Source organism: Cucurbita pepo, chromosome 8, assembly GCF_057944985.1.
Source record: "Cucurbita pepo subsp. pepo isolate OVF chromosome 8, ASM5794498v1, whole genome shotgun sequence".
Taxonomy (NCBI): domain Eukaryota; kingdom Viridiplantae; phylum Streptophyta; class Magnoliopsida; order Cucurbitales; family Cucurbitaceae; genus Cucurbita; species Cucurbita pepo.
The window spans coordinates 528,290-545,486 of NC_141805.1; the positions used below are offsets into that span (position 1 = coordinate 528,290).

Here is a 17,197-nt window from a genome sequence, read left to right on the forward strand (position 1 = left end):
CTTACGATTTGTTCATCATCTGTGACAACTCGAAATTACAAAGTTAAGTTAATTCAGATAAATCCTCCAAAGGCGCAGAAGCAACTGCTCACATGGTCTTCTCCATACTCCACCGACCTTCTTCCTGTCACGATCTCCAGAATCATCACCCTGAACCCGTGTACGTCACATTTCTCGTTCACCCTTATTCTCTGGTGAGCTAGTTCTGGGGCAATGTACACCATTTGGAATCCGTTGTTCTCCATTAGCAAGAGATGAGTTTGAACTGTCCAACAGTAACCCTTTAAGCTGATCACATTTGTATTTAATGAATGAAGTTCCAAGAAGAAGGGGAGTCATCTTGTTGATTCCAGGAGGCGAGAAAGGAAGAGGATCCCAAAAGGGAAAGGGCGAAGAATGAGAATAACAAAATTGTTGAATCAACAAAGCCGTAGTAGTAACTAATTAATATAATATCAAATTTAATACAATTCTTCAAATACAACAAATACAACTAATAAAAGTATTAGAATCAAAAGAAACAGGCATAAAATAGTTGTGAGCTCCAACGAAATAACCCGGACAAAAGTGATGTTTGAAAAGTATGAAATCATGTTCGAAAAGTTTATAGTCTGATTTCAAAGATTGAATTACAGGCCATGTTCGCAATGGAAATTCGTCTAGGAACTGCCGGAGGCCACCATTTCGGCAATCTATCTCCAACCCAAGCCCCATTCCTCGAAACTTCCATCTGAAACATCAGTCAGAGCCATTGAAGTCATCATGGATAGGGGACTAAATTGGTTACGAAAACGAGATCCGATCCCAATTAAAACCCTAACCAGAAAGACCACGACGAAGCTGAATAGCACCAACTGACCTAGGAATTCCACAGTGGAACGCCGACACGAGACGGTCAATGTGCGATTCTGGTCATCGAAAGCAATCAAGGTCCGCAAATCATGGAAAGCGTCAGAAACTGGCGAAATTGGGGACGGGCTTTAAATACAGAGGAACTGACCTGTTAGTAGCGGGACACATGGATACCGGTTTCCTGGAAAACTCTTTCCCGTTCAACCGCATCAATCTGGGAACGACCATATACGAAGAAGCGATTCAATTTAGTTAAATTTGACAGTGCTTGTTTGGAAGGCAAGTTTTTCAAATTTCTACACTCACGTAATGATAATGTCTCCAAAGATATAACGTTTCCCAACCATTCCGGCAAAGATTCAACACCATCAAAATTCTCAATATACAAATATTTTAAAGCAGGGAGGAGTTCAAGTTGTCGAGGAAGTTGTGTTAAACTATTAGTTCTTGTTTCCGACAATACAAGCTCTTCAAGCGAATTTAAGGGTACGAATCGACTCCAATCATAATCCTTCATTGGCCCTTCAACCACCAATTTTTTCAAGTTATGCATACCACCAAGCCCCTTTGGCAAATTTTCTAACTTTTTGATTCCTAGCGTAGACAAGTTTCGGAGATTTTGCAAATTTGGAAGGGAAATATCATCACAAAAGTTGTCTATCTCCAAATCTTCAAGTGAGCTACAAAACTCTAACCAGTTTGGTAGCTTTATCAAACTTGTACAATTTGTAATGTGTAGAGATCGAAGCTTTGGAGGACTTTGAAAGCTTGAAAATAACCTTGCTGCATTCATAGTGTCAACTTCCAACCTCTGTCCATGAGTTGCAAAAATGTTTGGAATATTCGTTAGTTTGAGACAATAACGAATGATTAAACTTTCGAGATGAGGAAAAGTTGTACAATTCGTCAGAGTATCAACTTCTTCCCATTGCTCTAAACTGTCCATGAACCAAATATGAAATGCTTTCAATTTAGGGAATAAAGTTCTGCTGTCGCGATAATTTCCATAAAATTCGTCTCCAATACTTTTTAGTGCACTCAACTTGCTAATTTGAAGAGCCTTAAGTTTGGACAACTGTCCGAGCATTGGTAAAGTTTCACATTTTGTGCACTCGAATAGATGTATCTCAACCAAGTTGTCAACAAAAATACCGTTGGGTAGAAGTTCACCGGCAAAATTTTGAATTCTCAATTGTTGAAGGTTTTTGTGTGGTTGAAGCCCTTCCAACACATTCAAATCACTGTCGTTACATTCTTCCCTTTCAATACTCCATTTAAAACATAGTTGAGAAATATTTTCCTTTTCTACTAAATTTGCAGTCATGGCCTCCTCTTTACTTTTGACTCGCTCGAGATATAACAAGCTTAAATCACCTTTAAGGTTTTTTAAGGGTCCAAGCTCCTCGATCTTACATCCGTCATCACACCCAACTATAAAACTAGAAAGCGTTTGAAGTTGAGTCATTCGACTTAAATGTTTAGGCATTTGCTTAGGATTTATATCATACCAATCAAATTCTAAATGCCTTAAGTTCACCAACTTTGTCAACTCTGTGGAAAGCTTTGTACACTCATCAAGCTTCAAAGTTTGCAAATTGTAGAGCAAAACAATAGATTCTGGGAGATTACTTATTCCACACCCTGAAATGTCAAGATACCTCAAATGCTTCAACTTACCAATTGTATCTGGTAATTCAGTTATGAACACATCATCCATAATTAAAACACGCAAGTAGATGAACTTGGTGATCATATCAAATGCTATTTTTTCACAATAATAAACTGTTCTTCTTCTTTGACGGATCGAAAGAACTTCACCACCTTCATATTTTTCATCCGTTACAAGGTCCTCTCTCAAATTTTTATCATTTGAAATAGCACATGCGACCTCGTGTATATGATCATGCATCTTACAATATTCAATTTTTCCTCTATAATCCTTTTCAACATCTTGAAACAAGGAGCGAGACAACAACATATCGAAATACTTCTCTCCAATATCCTCCATTGTTACATTGCTTCCATTAGGTAGTTGAATAAACCCTTGTGCTATCCACATCCGAACAAGTGCTTCCTTGTAGAAGTGAAAGTCTGGTGGAAAATTTGAACAATAAGCAAAACATTGTTTCAATGAGGAAGACGACGGTAGACGGTCCACGCTTAATTTGATTGTGAATAAAATAAGATCTTCCCTTGGTAATTCAATTCTCACTAGATTTTCTAAAGTCGATTGCAATTCCTCATCGTTCTTGCATGATTTCACCATTCCTCCCAGCACTTTCACAACCAATGGTATGCCACCAATTTTTTTAACAAGTTGTCCTCGAATGACATCAGGAATTATTGGTATATCACTTCCAAAGACACATTTTTGAAATAAAGCCCAACAATCATCATCTGGTAACTGCCTCAAATGATGTATGTAATCTGTCTCCATAATTTCTGCAACTTTACCACTCCTGGTAGTCACAACTACAGCACTTCCAACATTTTGATTGATCTTTACCAAACATGCCCTCAACTCGTTCCATAGAATGGGTTCCTCGTTCCAAACATCATCAAGCACAAGCAAATACTTTTTGGCAGTCAACAAATTTTGGAGCTCCCGAAGAATGACTTCCCTTTCATCTGAGCCACCAAATGTAGGATTAAAGGATCCCACGATTGCTCTCAAAATTTTGTTGATTTTAAAAGGATGAGACACACATACCCATATGGTTGTATCGAAATTCTTCCTTATCATATCATGATGGAAAACTTTCTTTACCAGTGTTGTTTTTCCTAATCCACCTATGCCAACAATCGTTAAAACAACTAGAGTTTTCTGACTCTCAAGGGCAAGTAGCTTATCCACTATATATGATACTTCCGTTTTCCTCCCAATGACCTCAATTTCCTCAGGAAATGAGTCCGTCTCTCGAGTTTGGTTAAGATCAATTTCAGCTTCATTGGATGTTGTAGCAACACATAGCGGAGGAGGATTTGTAGAAATGAACTCTTGTAACTTTTTAGCAACCGTTGGGATTTTATTTGCCATTTTGATATAAAATGCGGAGAATGAAATGATGCTTACCGTTTCGATTTCCACTTTGCGTCGAACATCTTCATAAGCGAGCTCATCGAGTAAATTATCAGCTTCAAAGACAATATCTTCAAGCTTCTTCACCCATAGGTTGAGGTATTCATGGTCTGCCTTCGTTCTGTCAACATTCCTTAGGATGGCTCGCGCCCTGGATAAAGCTTCCTCCAGCTTAGAGAGTTCCTCCTGGAATCCCCATGCCAGGCCGATCTGCTCAGCCGCCATAATCACCGTCTTCTTCAACGATTCCTGTACAGCAAAGGTCCACAGGAATTCCGCCATGTTTCTCTTCTCTTCTTGGATTCTCAAAGTTTGCAATTCCAGAGGATTTGTGTGCACCCGAATGAATCTAACATCTAGACTGACTATCAAGATTGAGCAGGTTTAGCAAGGTGGCCTCCAAAGGAACACTAATGAGAATAAAATAATTGATGCTTCAAGACTTTATTTTTTGTGATGCTGTCGGTCTGCATTCGAAGAATGTATTCCTGGCTAAGCTTTTAGGATTTTTTTTTTTTTTTTTTTTTTTTTTTTTTTTTTTTTTTTTTTTATTCAATTTTGATTTGATTTGATTCGTTGAGACAAAGAGAAAATGAATAGTCAATACAAACGAGCTTTTCACGGATTACAAGCCGACCGACTTTGACCATAGAAATATTAAACTTAACTATTTCGCTACGTTTCTATTTATATTTCGTAAGAAAACTAAAACACATTTTAAACTATTGAAAATTTTTTAGTTTCAAAATTTCATAAAAAAGCCTTCGTTAGTTAAATGATTACTGAGATTCCCTCTAAAAATCGAACTCTCTCAAAGACAGAATGTTCCTGTGAGTAGTGGGGTGTGATTGAGGACAACTCGACTTTTAAGAAAATTGTTGAGCGAATAAGTGCTCATCTTTTTACGTCATCCATCATCTTTGCCTTTCAACTCTGCCTTTCATAAGCTTTTGTCTAATCCATGGCCTACAGCTGTTGCTATGTTATGTTGGATATTATTCTTATTCGGTTGGTGGCAAAGAAATTGGCTGTTGATCCCCTTATCTTCGAGAAGGGTTATGCTATGGCTCTTCCTTTAACCTTTCATGCAGCCCTTGCCCTCTATCCTCTATTCTCCCAGGCACCTTATCCTCTATTCTCCCAGGCACCTTAGGTCCTACATGGGGTATCAATACTATGGTTTAGTGCTGCCAACTTCGCGATGATAGGCCAATTTGCTTGTTGGCACTTCGACTATCTATACCAAAATTCTATACGACTTCTTCCATACTTATTTTATTCGATTTGTCTAAAGAAATCAAGTTTGAATTATTCATTTATGATATGTGTCTTTGTTACTCTAATAAGATGAAATTATGAACGTTCACGCTACTTGGTACTTCAATCAAAGTGTTATAAAGAAAATTATTAGAAGATATAAACAAATAATGAAGCTTTTATAAACACAATCAAAACCAAAATAAGAAAAAAATCAAATCAAATTGAATTGAATTGTTAATTAAGTGTCGATTATGCTTTCAAACCAAACCGTGAAAACGATAATAAATACAGTGACAAAATTAATGGAATAAAATTAAAATTTAACTTAGGCTAATGTAAATACTAAAAAAAGTACAAAGAAAAGAAACAAATGTAAAAATAACCGTTTTAGAAATATATGAAAACAGGCTACATGAGAAACTTTGGCATGTTCAACGCTTCCTTCACTAAGTTCAAGCTGGAATCACTCAAACTTTCTAATTTCAGAAGATTAGCCAACTAACTCTAAGAACCTCAAGATTGGACAACTGTCCCAGCATTAGTAAAGTTTCACCACATTCAAACATTGTATTCCGGGCCAATTTTTTAAGCTTCTTAGATTAATTTTGCAATTTCCAAATAAAATTAGGAAAAACAAAGCCCATTTCAAACAATTTATTAAAAAAATTGAATGTAAATTAAATTCAGAGCTATATGGTTCAAAGATTCACCTTGATTCTTTTACCAGAAAGAAAAGAAAGAACACATTAATTAATGAATTATTGGATGGATGAGGCAATTAATAAATAATGCTAAAGTTGATGAATATGTAGATGGAGTATGAACATTTGGAGGAAGTGTACTAATAAACAAGTATGAAGATTTTGAGGCGCAAAGGATTTGACAATATGAATCGCCAATATTTGGAGGAAGCAGCTTGATGAGAGAAAAATAGAGAGAGAGAGAGAGAGACGGGATTAAGAAGGACATACCAAACCAAGAGCTTCTGCAGCGGTCCTATGACTATCTTTACCACAGACACTAATGAACATATTCATCAAACATTCTCTCTGCTCTACCTTCAAGTGTTTCTTCAAGCCTAGAGTCAACATCTCCATCTCAGGCTGGAGAATCAACAAAGATAACATAAGAACATTTCAGAAACAACCCTTTACAAAGATGGTTCAGAATACATACAGACGACTCGTCCGGAGGAAATGTCTGGACAACGTGACAGGTCTTCAACAACTCCGCATCTGCTTCAGAATGTCTGTCTTGCATCACTAGAGCCTATAGTAAGATGTAATTAACTCAGTACATCCTCTTTATGGTATAACAAATCATATAAATTACAGGGGAAACGCATCAAAGAAGAGAGCAGAAAGTTTCTCCGTGGCTAAGTGATGCAAAAACTCTTTGGGTGGCTTTTAACCGCTCTTCTTTTTACTTTGGTGCCAAAGGAACTCGAGGATCTTCAGCAACACCTCTGGTTCTTGAATCAATTACCAAATTTAAGACATATAAATATACACACTGTCTAAGCCTTCGCCACGGTTCAAACCCAAAATATGTTAGCATGCTAACAGATCATCCTAAAGCTTTTGTCCAGCATGTTAAAAATAAGCTTGAACTAAAGAAAAATAGACCAACGTTCTTCAAGATTCTTGCACATAATTCCATCTTTGTATGTTTTCTCATTGCAAGATTTTAGCAACAAAAATGTGAGAGTTACCCCAGGCATTACAAGATACAAGCATTTGATATAGTGAATGCAGTGGAAATTGTAAAAGTATTTACCCAGGCCTGTAAAAAGCATGAACGCATTCTAGCAGCAACAGCAGCCGAAACTATCCTAGCAGCACGAGTATTCTCAATGCCAATGTCCTCAGCGAGTCCAGCAAGAAAACTCGGACCATTCTCACCATTAATGAGAACTGAGTTAGGGTTAATTGGAGTCCTGTAAATAAGTTACAAATACAGTCATATGAACACCAAAGATTTCAGTGTGATCACATTAATAAAATCCAGAACTAGAATTTGAAATTTGGCATGATTCATCGTTTTATAGAGCAAATATTTATAGGAGCACCAGTATAAAGTTCACCTGCTATAGATATTAAAAACAGAGTCAACAGATGCTCGATAGAATGAATCGCGCATATTCTCTGTGTTGAAGGACACTTTTACTCCAGACATCCTGCATATTTGACGCAACTGCTCATCCATTCAGGAAAACAAAAGTGCAGGCAATCATAAAAACATCAGCTATGGCAAAAGGTCAAGTGCTATTCATGAATGTTCAGTAATTGCATTGTAGGAGGCATGATAAACCATAGATGAAAGGGAAGTAAACTCAGTATACCAGCAAATTACTGTATAAAAAATTAGCCAAATATAGTTAAAGAACGGCACTCACATGTAGAATATCATCCTCCATGAAATCCCGCCCACTCATTCTACTGTCCACGAGGGCTGGAAATCAAGAGGGTAAGTTCAGCTTCAAATTGCAATCAAGAGTATAACGTAATGGCAATGTGAAATTTGTACATATAAGAATTCTTTGTGCACTAACCTCGTACTAATCTGTCAGCTTCTATCTGATATCCCTGCCTATTCGCCGTGGAAATCCGTCTAGGAACTGCCGGAGGCCACCATTTTGGCAATCTATCTCCAACCCAAGCCCCATTCCTCGATACTTCATCTGAAACATCAGTCAGAGCCATTGAAGTCATGGATATGGGACTACCCAATATCCCAAAACGATTGTTCTTCTTCGACATAGCTTTATCTCGCACAGTTCCAACAACAACCTCTCGTCCACCGAGGCTGCGGTCCCTCCTCACCACAGGAGAAGTATACCCATAACTAAATTGGTTACGAAAACGAGATCCGATCCCAATTAAAACCCTAACTAGAAAGACCACAACGAAGCTGAATAGCACCAACTGACCTAGGAATTCCACAGTGGAACGCCGACACGAGACGGTCAATGTGCGATTCTGGTCATCGAAAGCAATCAACGTCCGCAAATCATGGAAAGCGTCCAATCCAGACGACAGAAACTGGCGAAATTGGGAACGGGAGTAGTAGTAGACGGAGTAAACAAGAGAGGAGGCTTCGGCGGTGAATTGATCAATTTCAATTACAGTTTGGAGCTTCGAGTCAGAGGAGGATTCGAGGGGTGATTGGATGGTGTGGAACTTAGCGAGCTTGTTTTTCCGGCGAGGCCGACGGCGTGGTTTGAAGCAGGAGAGAGTGGTAAAGAGTTGTCGGGGCTCCGGCGAGTAGATGCGGCAGCGGAGGTGGCGGTAATGGCGGTGAGAAGTGAATGGATATGGAGGAAAGCTGCAGAGAGTGGGTGTGGTTTCCATTAGTCCATGTAGAGCTAAGAAATTGGAAGCTCTGTTCCGGTTTGTATTCGAGAGAGAAGGAGAGAGAGAGTGGCGGTCCGTACTTACATATATATAGCTTTTCGCGGAAGTCTACAAAATCATACCTAACAAAAAAAAAAAAAAAAAAAAAAAAATAAATAAATAAATTAAATTAAATTAAAATTTTAATAAATAAGACAATATTTTTTTAATTGTAAAATAAATAAAAATATTCACCTCAGTTTGTCACTACGGAGTCAGGTGAGTATTAAAAATACCCGATAAACATAATCAAAATTAAGGAACTTTAATGAACAGCTACTCGTATGCACGGCTATTTCATCACCTCATAGTGAACTGTATGGTGGTAATTACGAATAAACAATTTGGTAAATCACGACCAATTACTGGAAGGTGACTATGGTGAAAACTATGAAATACCTAACTTGAAACCGATCCGTTTCTATTATGACATTTTGTAAGTAGGCTCGAGCTTTTTCCACAGTTGAGTTCTTCTGGATTTTGAATTGTGGATTATTTTATTATCTAATAAATAATTTAATTAAAATAGATTTTATTTTCGTCCATTTTTAAAGCAAAATTATGTTAGAGGTCGATGTTTAGGTACCTATATGTGTGTGCGCGCGCGCGGAATAGCGGAATGCATCTAGCCAGTGGCACGTCCCTGAATTGCTCTTCTCTTCGTGTTGAGTTCAGCCATTTCTGTCTGCACTCTCAGGTTCCTCTCTCCTTCTCCTTTCATTACTGTAACTCTTCGTTATGCATTCGTATTCCTTTAATTCCGCTGTTTTCCTTGCATAACAACAATAATCGCCTGCAATTTGCTGCTTTCTCTTATGCTCATACTGATTTAATTGATGTAAATCTCTTTCTCTTTGTTATGTTCCAGGTTTTTATTAGATTTGTTCTCGAAACCTTGTTATTTGTTGTTCTGGTTGATTGATTCATTGATGGAACTTCATCTGGATCTTGTATGACTTTTCTCAATTTTTGCTGCGCTAACCCTAGGATTTTTGTTGATTGAAGTTGCTTTGCTGATCTGATCGGCCTGTTTCTTCTTGATTTCGTTTTGAAATTATGCAGTGAAGGCAGGGAGGTGAATTTCAATTGTCAGTAGATATGGTTTCCTTTGAAATGAATGATCGCAAGAGTAAGTTTACTATTTCTTGCCGATGGACTATCCTGTAAAGTGGATCGGTTTCTCCTTTCAAGTAATTAGCTATTGGTTTAGGCCACTTGACTATTACAGTATTATCGTTTTATTCTGTTTGTAGTTTGGTAATTAGAATGTTTGGAATGAGTGTTCTGTTGGTCATAGGTTTGAATATGGTGAATCCGGCGTTGGCAATGGCCATGCGATGGAGTTTTCGATCACTTAATCTAGTATTGTTGCTTCTCGTCTGTATTTGCTTTCTTGGAACCGAAAATGTGTTGAAATGGAATTTTTGGTCTTTAACTAAGTTTAGTGGCTAGACACCATTTATAGACATTTTTATCCTATTAAGTCATAGATTGCTTTCACACATATTCTCAATGCTACGTATTTAGTTGATTTTTGCGTGTCTACTTTGGCAATATTCACGCATATAGGAGTGAAGCTGTGTGGTCTTTTCTAATTGTTTTGTCTCTTATATGGAATTGTTAATTTGTAATGGCATTAACGAGGAAATTTTCAAATGAGCAGAGATTGGCCTAGGACTGACAGGATTTGGGATATTTTTCTCATTCCTGGGAATTGTATTCTTCTTTGACAAGGGATTACTTGCCATGGGAAATGTAAGTGTAAAATTTATATTTTTCTCGACCCAAGTAAAAAGATTTATAATGCTTGTTTCATTTCAATGTAAACTCTTAACACTACCACTTTTCTGATTCGCTGAATCAGATCCTGTTCTTCTCAGGAGTAACTCTCACCATTGGACTCAAGTCAACCATGCAATTCTTTATGAAACGTCAAAATTTTAAGGTCAGTGCCAGAGATAGATACTCTTTTCCTCATACTCGTCCTTTATCGTGCATGCATTTTTCTTTTCATGACAATATGCTATTCATTAATTGTGCAGGGAACAATTTCTTTTGGTTTAGGGTTCTTCTTTGTTATCATAGGATGGCCAATCATTGGCATGATATTGGAAGCGTATGGTTTTGTTGTTCTTTTCAGGTTTGTTGGAACCATGTGGCTACAATTTCAATTTGTCTGTATATGTCTTTCTAATATTGGGCTGTGCTGAATGTTGATAAATTATACTGTGCAGTGGCTTCTGGCCAACATTGGCAGTCTTTCTTCAGAAAATTCCAGTTCTTGGATGGTTATTTCAGCAACCATATGTCAGATCGGTTGGTTCATACTTCTTTTAGTAGTTTTTTTTTATCAGTTGTTTGGATCTTTTGATCTGCTGATTATGTTCCCCTTCATGGAGCCTTTTTTAATATTAATTGTTTCATATGCAGTCACGTTATTTTATTGGAGTTACATTATAATATATTGTGAGAAAAGCATAGTAGGAAATTTGCACGGGTCATCTCTGCTGCAAAGCTAATAGGTGGAGGATGAGTTCGGGAATAATGTGGTTGAATGAGAGAAATTTGGGGGGAGGGGGAATTTATAGGCCATGAGTAAGGTGGGGGTATTAGGAATGTGGAAATTTGGAATCTAGTGTATGGAGAGCACTGTGGTCTCTCAAAGTACCTCAACTTTGTATCTTTGGGTTTTCAGTATGGAATTTTTCTAGTTTATATCATATTGGCATCAGAACAATGAAGTGAAATTCTTAGAACTCAAGGACACAGTTGTACAATCTATAGACAAATCCAGTTCAAGTAAGGTCGTCAGAACAGTGAAGTTTTAGGAATGGTCAGATTAAAAAGATGGAGATGGGACTAGAAGTAGTAGAGTTGAAAACTGTTGGCATCAGACCATTATTAAGCATAAACTTACTACTGTTACGAAGGAGTTGAATAAATCATTGGGTAAGGCAATGAAAACATGGGTGAAGCAACTAAAGACAATATGGCAATCATTAGAAGCTTCAAATCCTGGAAATATTTGTGAGGATGCCCGAGGTCTACATTACAAGTGCTAGTTTAGAAGTGCGACTGATCAGATGGTCAGTAATTTGAGACACAAGTTTGGATGCTGGGGATTTTGATATATGTGAGATCCAAATGCTTGTGTCAAGTAGTACAATGTTTCATTGTCAATAGATTACACAAATAAGAGAAACTAAAGATTGCTGCATTATGTCCTGAGCCAGATGCATTTTTTTTGTGTAACATCATTGATGGAAAACATGAGACTTACCAACAACTAGGAAAACAAGCTAGTATTGAAAATTCATAGCCAATCATGGCATAATTGTCATGTCGTTGAGGCAACTCAAGAAGAGCAGCATCTCATGGAAGGATGCAAGGTGAGATGCTTACGAGAAGCTGAAGACAGTCAGCATTGAGGCACTGTTAATGCTGGATCAAAAGGCCAGTGTTTTTCTTGAGTCCGATTCTTTCTTCTCTAATATATAGGCACAAGGCAATTAACGAGGACGAAATAATAGCCATAGTGTTGACTTGGATTAAATGGAGACCATATTTATTGGGTTGAAAATTTGTTTTCAAATGGACCTCATAAGTCCCAAATTTTGATCGGATCATAGATTGGTAGTGTCATACCTTCTGTGAATCGCCAAGAGTAGTCAGGAGAGAGTTTTGTTGATGTTATATGTGTATGTCTACCCCTGGGGGGAGTTTATGTTTAGGTGATGATGGTTATATATTATTTCCTTATCATAATGAAGTTCTAGCCAAGTTTCGATGAGTCTCAACATGGCTAATAGTTTTTCCCTGGTGTCTGAAATGATACCAAATGCTATATGATAACATCTTAGTTTACATCATGCTAGTCTAAATTCTTAGTTTGCATTTGTATTTACTTTCATGGACTAGTTAATCTGCAGGTGTCCAGACCAGAAAGTTTTGTTAGATTGTTTGAATTCGGAGTACACGTGCATTCTTCTGGACTGCAGATTTATGTGTTTTTTTTTTCTGTTACAGTTCTTCGACAAATACCGGGGTAGACGTGTACCGGTTTGAGCAGGGAAGTTATAAATCTGTTGGTAGGTGAAATTGTAAGTTGTAAACCACTCTTGGTTGGAGTCCTAGTTTTTTGTTCAGGTGGCGAGAGTAGAAACTACTTTGGCAGTTGATAACGATGAGAATGAGCTCTCTGTTATCCCCCCCCCCCCCCCCCCCCCCCCCCCCCCCCCAAAAAAAAAAGAAGAAGATAGCAAGAAAAACACTAAGAAACAGACACAAACCCTTTTTTTTTTTTTCCTTTTTGGTTTTTGATATCTCATTTGTGTAAAAAGTAATTGTGACGTGTAGCTGAACATTCTATAGTTGCTAATTTCAAAATTCTTGATTTTTTTTTTTTTTTTTTTGGTATTTACATGAAAAAAATTGAGCCAAATTTTTATGGGTTACCAATTTGCATCTTTTTCCCCAATATGTTCGGAGGCAGGGATCGATGCATGCATGTGTGTGTAGTCCTTGTCTTGGATGGTCATCCAATTCTTTATTCAAAATTTGGAACGATAATTAATTCTTGACTTAAGACTTCATATAATTTCAATTTGGGAGCTTGAGAAAATTATTACCATTTGCGGTTTGGTCAAAATAGCTTTCGGTTTGGATTGGGATATTTTTTTTCATCAACAGACTAGTTCATTTTGATTTTTGAGTTCAAGAAAAAAAAAAAAAAAAAAAAAAAGAAAGAAAGAAAGAAAAGATTGGTTTAATTTGAATAGAATCAGCTTTCTTTTATCTTTCTATGTATACGAGGAGTGTGCGAAAAGGGAAAATACCCTATTTGTAGTTCTACAACAATATTGAAGGCATACTTCTCGAAGAGGTACTAACTTAAGCACTAAGGAGTGTTGAGCAAGAGTACCACTCAAATAATACTCTGCTTAGATATCAATCGACTTTACCTTGACCTGAAAATATTACATTCAAAACCTGAGATCAAGCGAGATCTAGAAATATTACATTCAAAACCTGAGATCAAATTGACCAAATCGATGTAAATACATTACCAAATAACATTTAGCCAATTTTGTTGGTTGTTAGTCTCAAGTCCGAGCCAAACGCCTTTCATTTTCTCAAGATATTATGATCACAAACTGGACCCAATGTCACTGGTTGGCAAGAGAATCTTCAAATTTTCAATTCGATTATTTTCCTTATATATATTTACATTTACTTCTTTATCAATAAATCTTTTAAATTCAAACAGAATTGTCGACAAGGTGGTTCATGCCAATTTAGATAGCATCATCCATATGGTGTCCTGGCAGATCCTGAACACATCATCCACACACAGTAAATTTCGTCTTCACACAAATCAATTAGAGGAAAACTAAAAGGGGAGAGAAATTCAAAGCAAGAAAGCTCTTCCACATAATTTTAGAAGGATCATAGATGCCTTCCCAAAAGCCAAAATAACCTATTGTTTCTCCAAAGGAGATTGTCATCTTTCTTTGTACATAGAAATAATACACAACCCTCCAGCGAGCAATCTGATGCTTGTACCATAAACATACACTGACAACATATACGTACACAACAATAAGAAACAAAAATATCTACAACTGTGGGAAGATGTCCATTTTTCCTAATCTTATCAATCAAATTGAAGAAAAAAAGAACAAAAAAAAAAACTGTCGAAGTCGATTTGAGATGACTGAGAGAGCGCTGAATTCAGATTGTGAGGGAATGGATACTTGATTTGAATACCAATCTTTAAGGGAATGGATACCAACATTGCACAAAAACTTGGGAGTATACCACACCTATCGACGCTTTTGGTTCCTTAGCCTAAGACTTGATCTTCTACTCTCAGGTTTATCTGTGATTGCATCAACTTCCTTTTCAAATCTAAAAGTAAAATCGGTTGTTGACTTATAATTTGAGCTACTTTTAACTCTTGGTCCAGTTCTCTTTCCAGAGTTTTCACATGAAGGGTTACTCTCCTGGTCCTTTTTTCTCTTGTGAGAGTCTGATATGAGCCTCTCTTTACTTCTGTTACTAGAATTTTTCAACTTGGTCATGCTTCTTGTGCAAACACTTCTGCTTCCTAGATTCTGGGGTTCAATTTCCACCGTAGAATCAGTTTCTTGACTACTGTGCAATGGATCCTTTACATCACTATACTTCCTCTCATCCCGGAAACCTTGCTCGTCAACGTATTGATAGGAATTCACTCGTTGAGGTCTTCCTTTCAGGGTTTCTAGTCCAGATTCAAATTTTTTTGTTGGACTACGACTTGAATTTCGGTTCGTCATAAAGAGGCCATGACTAGATTTTTCACAGGACAAAAAGAGATCTCGCAACCTAGTAACTGCAAGATTGTCTAAATCAGCTTCAAAATCATGGCTTCTACCAGGATGGTCAGGATGAGAAGTACTTCCTTTAATACACTTGAACTGGGATTTTTTATCCGAACTAGAACCCATATAGTCTTTCCAATTGAAGGGAAAACCAAGAAGGAAATGATTGTACACCTGCTCAAGTTGTATATCGTTAATTTTCCTAAGTTTCAAGAATATTCAGGAGGGCAGGATATGTTTATATGTTCAGCCATCAGTAACGGGTCAAGAACATAAAGTTGGGAGAAATAAGAACAATGGTCTGCGTACATACCTTCGGAGGAAAGCCATTTTCAAGCGTTCGTGATCTATTTATGAAGCCACTGACAGTAATGACAATGCCATCTATTGCCTCGAGAATGCTGGCTTCATGTCTCTTAGAAATCGCTGCAGAATAAAATACTCTAACCCCAGCACCTCTGCAATAATGAATCGGAAAAATCTTTGAATACAGAGCATTAATCCCCATAATCGAAAGAGAACAGAGGTGCAATAAACCATGTATACAAAATAATGAAGAAGAAACAGCACAGATACGATCCGAATGTACGAGATAATGAAAACTACTATCTTTTAACACAATCAGAACAATGAAAGGAAGGTCAATCATTAATTAAATTCCTCAGTCTTGGAAAAAAAAGAGTATTCATGACAAGTGAAGGGTTTCACTTCTGCTCCTTCGGCAAATTTTATTATTTTATTTTTATACACGTGAGTGTCTAAGTCTACATTTGCTTGCACTTCGACTAACTTCACGAGACAACGGTCTGATTCTACTATATTTGGTTGTCAAGATAACTAATAACATATTCAATTCTAGGTATGTGGGCACCATAGCTTGGACTCATTCCCGTTAAGCCCTTTATCACCCATGGTGGTTTTATTAATATCTTTAATCATTTCCCTTCTCAAAGAATTAATTTTGGGTCCATGTTCGTAAGAGGAAACCTGAAAGCAGATGGATATTTTTTATGGGCAGGATACCAACATCCGTTGATGATTTTATGCCAATTGGAAACCATAAACACCAAAGATCTTCCCCACAAATTTGTGGCTAACTAATAGCTCATAAAATTATGATCAGCTCTTCTCCCATAAAACATACCAACAAGGAGATAACATGATATCTCAATGTCTTGTCTGAATGTTTAACTTTAAACTGCAAGCAACCACCAAGTCAGGAGGCTTATAATTCCAGATTGTATGATGGCGAGGAACCAATAAGTAAAGGATGGAAGAGGACTCCATTCTAGCACGATAGCACATGTTTTTCCTGAGTAATCTTCTAAACTTAAGGTTTCACTCCTCCTTTCTCCAATGCCAGACTTTTCATGGATGGCTTCCAGTATTAACAATTAAGGTAAATAAAAAACATCAAACTATTAATCTTAGAGAAAAATGAAATAGTGTCTTAAATCTTCACCAACCCATTATCTAGTTTTCAATCAATTTCAAAACTTCACCAAGTCATAGTATAATTCCTCTCAAATTAACATCAATATAAAATTTTAGAATACAGATAAACCAGAGAATATAGATACAGATTATCTTTAGCAACGATATTCAGTCACTCAATTATGGCATGGCCATAACTATACCTCATCAGATACCACACATTTCCCGAAGAACAACGAAAACGAATAAGAAGCTGAAATGAAAGAGTTAGGGGAAGCAATGTCTTACTCTCTGGAAGCAAACCCTCCGACAGCCAAGCCCTCGCCATCATCAGCCTTTGTGAGCCACCAATCGTACAGAAAAACCTAAGAGAGAAGGAACACACAGAAAATCAGAAAACAAATCATCAAACATGAGAAAGTGTTCGACTGAGGGAGAAGTCAACTAAAACGTACTGATTTGAGTGAGGAAGGAATGATAGATGTAGAACAACTAAGCGGTGTTTTCGGCGTAATGGCGGTGGCGATCGGCGGCCGGTCGGTCTTGAAGGGGATAGAGTGGGGAGTGGCAGCGGCGGACTTGCATCGCGTTCTCACCATGGTGGCCGACGGGCGGGAAGACGAGGAAGAATTGCCATTTTTGGTTTCGCCTCATTTTTATTATTATTATTATTATTTTGAAAACTTTAATTTTTTTTTTCTCTCTCCATGAATTTTTAGCCAAATTAAAATAATATAAATTTTAAAAAATAAAATTAGTTTATAAGCTAATTTTTTATAACTTAAATTATTATAAAAATTATTATTTTGTAATTAGTTACA

At 37.1% G+C, this 17,197-nt stretch overlaps 3 protein-coding genes across 6 annotated transcripts; 1 reads left to right on the top strand and 2 right to left on the bottom strand.

The window, feature by feature from the left end:
• Positions 1–411: 411 nt before the first annotated feature.
• On the bottom strand, positions 412–8,618 carry LOC111799886 (uncharacterized). 3 transcript variants are annotated; one of them, XM_023683381.2, is made up of 8 exons: positions 7,743–8,617; positions 7,587–7,642; positions 7,275–7,384; positions 6,968–7,127; positions 6,368–6,460; positions 6,163–6,294; positions 1,001–1,066; positions 412–908 (listed from the first exon to the last, which is right to left on the bottom strand). In XM_023683381.2, the coding sequence occupies exons 1-7, from the start codon at positions 8,539–8,541 to the stop codon at positions 1,004–1,006; spliced, it is 1,413 nt and encodes a 470-aa protein (XP_023539149.2). In that variant the 5' UTR covers positions 8,542–8,617; the 3' UTR covers positions 412–908; positions 1,001–1,003. The 3 variants fall into 3 exon arrangements, with proteins under 3 accessions (XP_023539149.2, XP_086982249.1, XP_086982248.1); XM_087126123.1 differs by lacking the exons at positions 412–908; positions 1,001–1,066 and adding an exon at positions 4,285–4,419 and having other exon boundaries at positions 7,743–7,871; positions 8,121–8,618; XM_087126122.1 differs by lacking the exons at positions 412–908; positions 1,001–1,066 and adding an exon at positions 4,285–4,419.
• A 506-nt stretch (positions 8,619–9,124) lies between these two features.
• On the top strand, positions 9,125–12,992 carry LOC111799791 (vesicle transport protein GOT1). 2 transcript variants are annotated; one of them, XM_023683271.2, is made up of 8 exons: positions 9,175–9,280; positions 9,452–9,533; positions 9,646–9,712; positions 10,247–10,338; positions 10,448–10,528; positions 10,626–10,723; positions 10,818–10,899; positions 12,610–12,992. In XM_023683271.2, the coding sequence occupies exons 3-8, from the start codon at positions 9,682–9,684 to the stop codon at positions 12,646–12,648; spliced, it is 423 nt and encodes a 140-aa protein (XP_023539039.1). In that variant the 5' UTR covers positions 9,175–9,280; positions 9,452–9,533; positions 9,646–9,681; the 3' UTR covers positions 12,649–12,992. The 2 variants fall into 2 exon arrangements, with proteins under 2 accessions (XP_023539038.1, XP_023539039.1); XM_023683270.2 differs by lacking the exon at positions 9,452–9,533 and having other exon boundaries at positions 9,125–9,280.
• Positions 12,993–13,989: 997 nt separating this feature from the next.
• Positions 13,990–17,037, bottom strand: LOC111799806 (uncharacterized). The gene is made up of 4 exons (XM_023683286.2): positions 16,832–17,037; positions 16,665–16,741; positions 15,256–15,400; positions 13,990–15,116 (listed from the first exon to the last, which is right to left on the bottom strand). Exons 1-4 carry the CDS (start codon positions 16,973–16,975, stop codon positions 14,406–14,408), a joined length of 1,077 nt encoding a protein of 358 aa, XP_023539054.2. The 5' UTR covers positions 16,976–17,037; the 3' UTR covers positions 13,990–14,405.
• Positions 17,038–17,197: the final 160 nt, after the last annotated feature.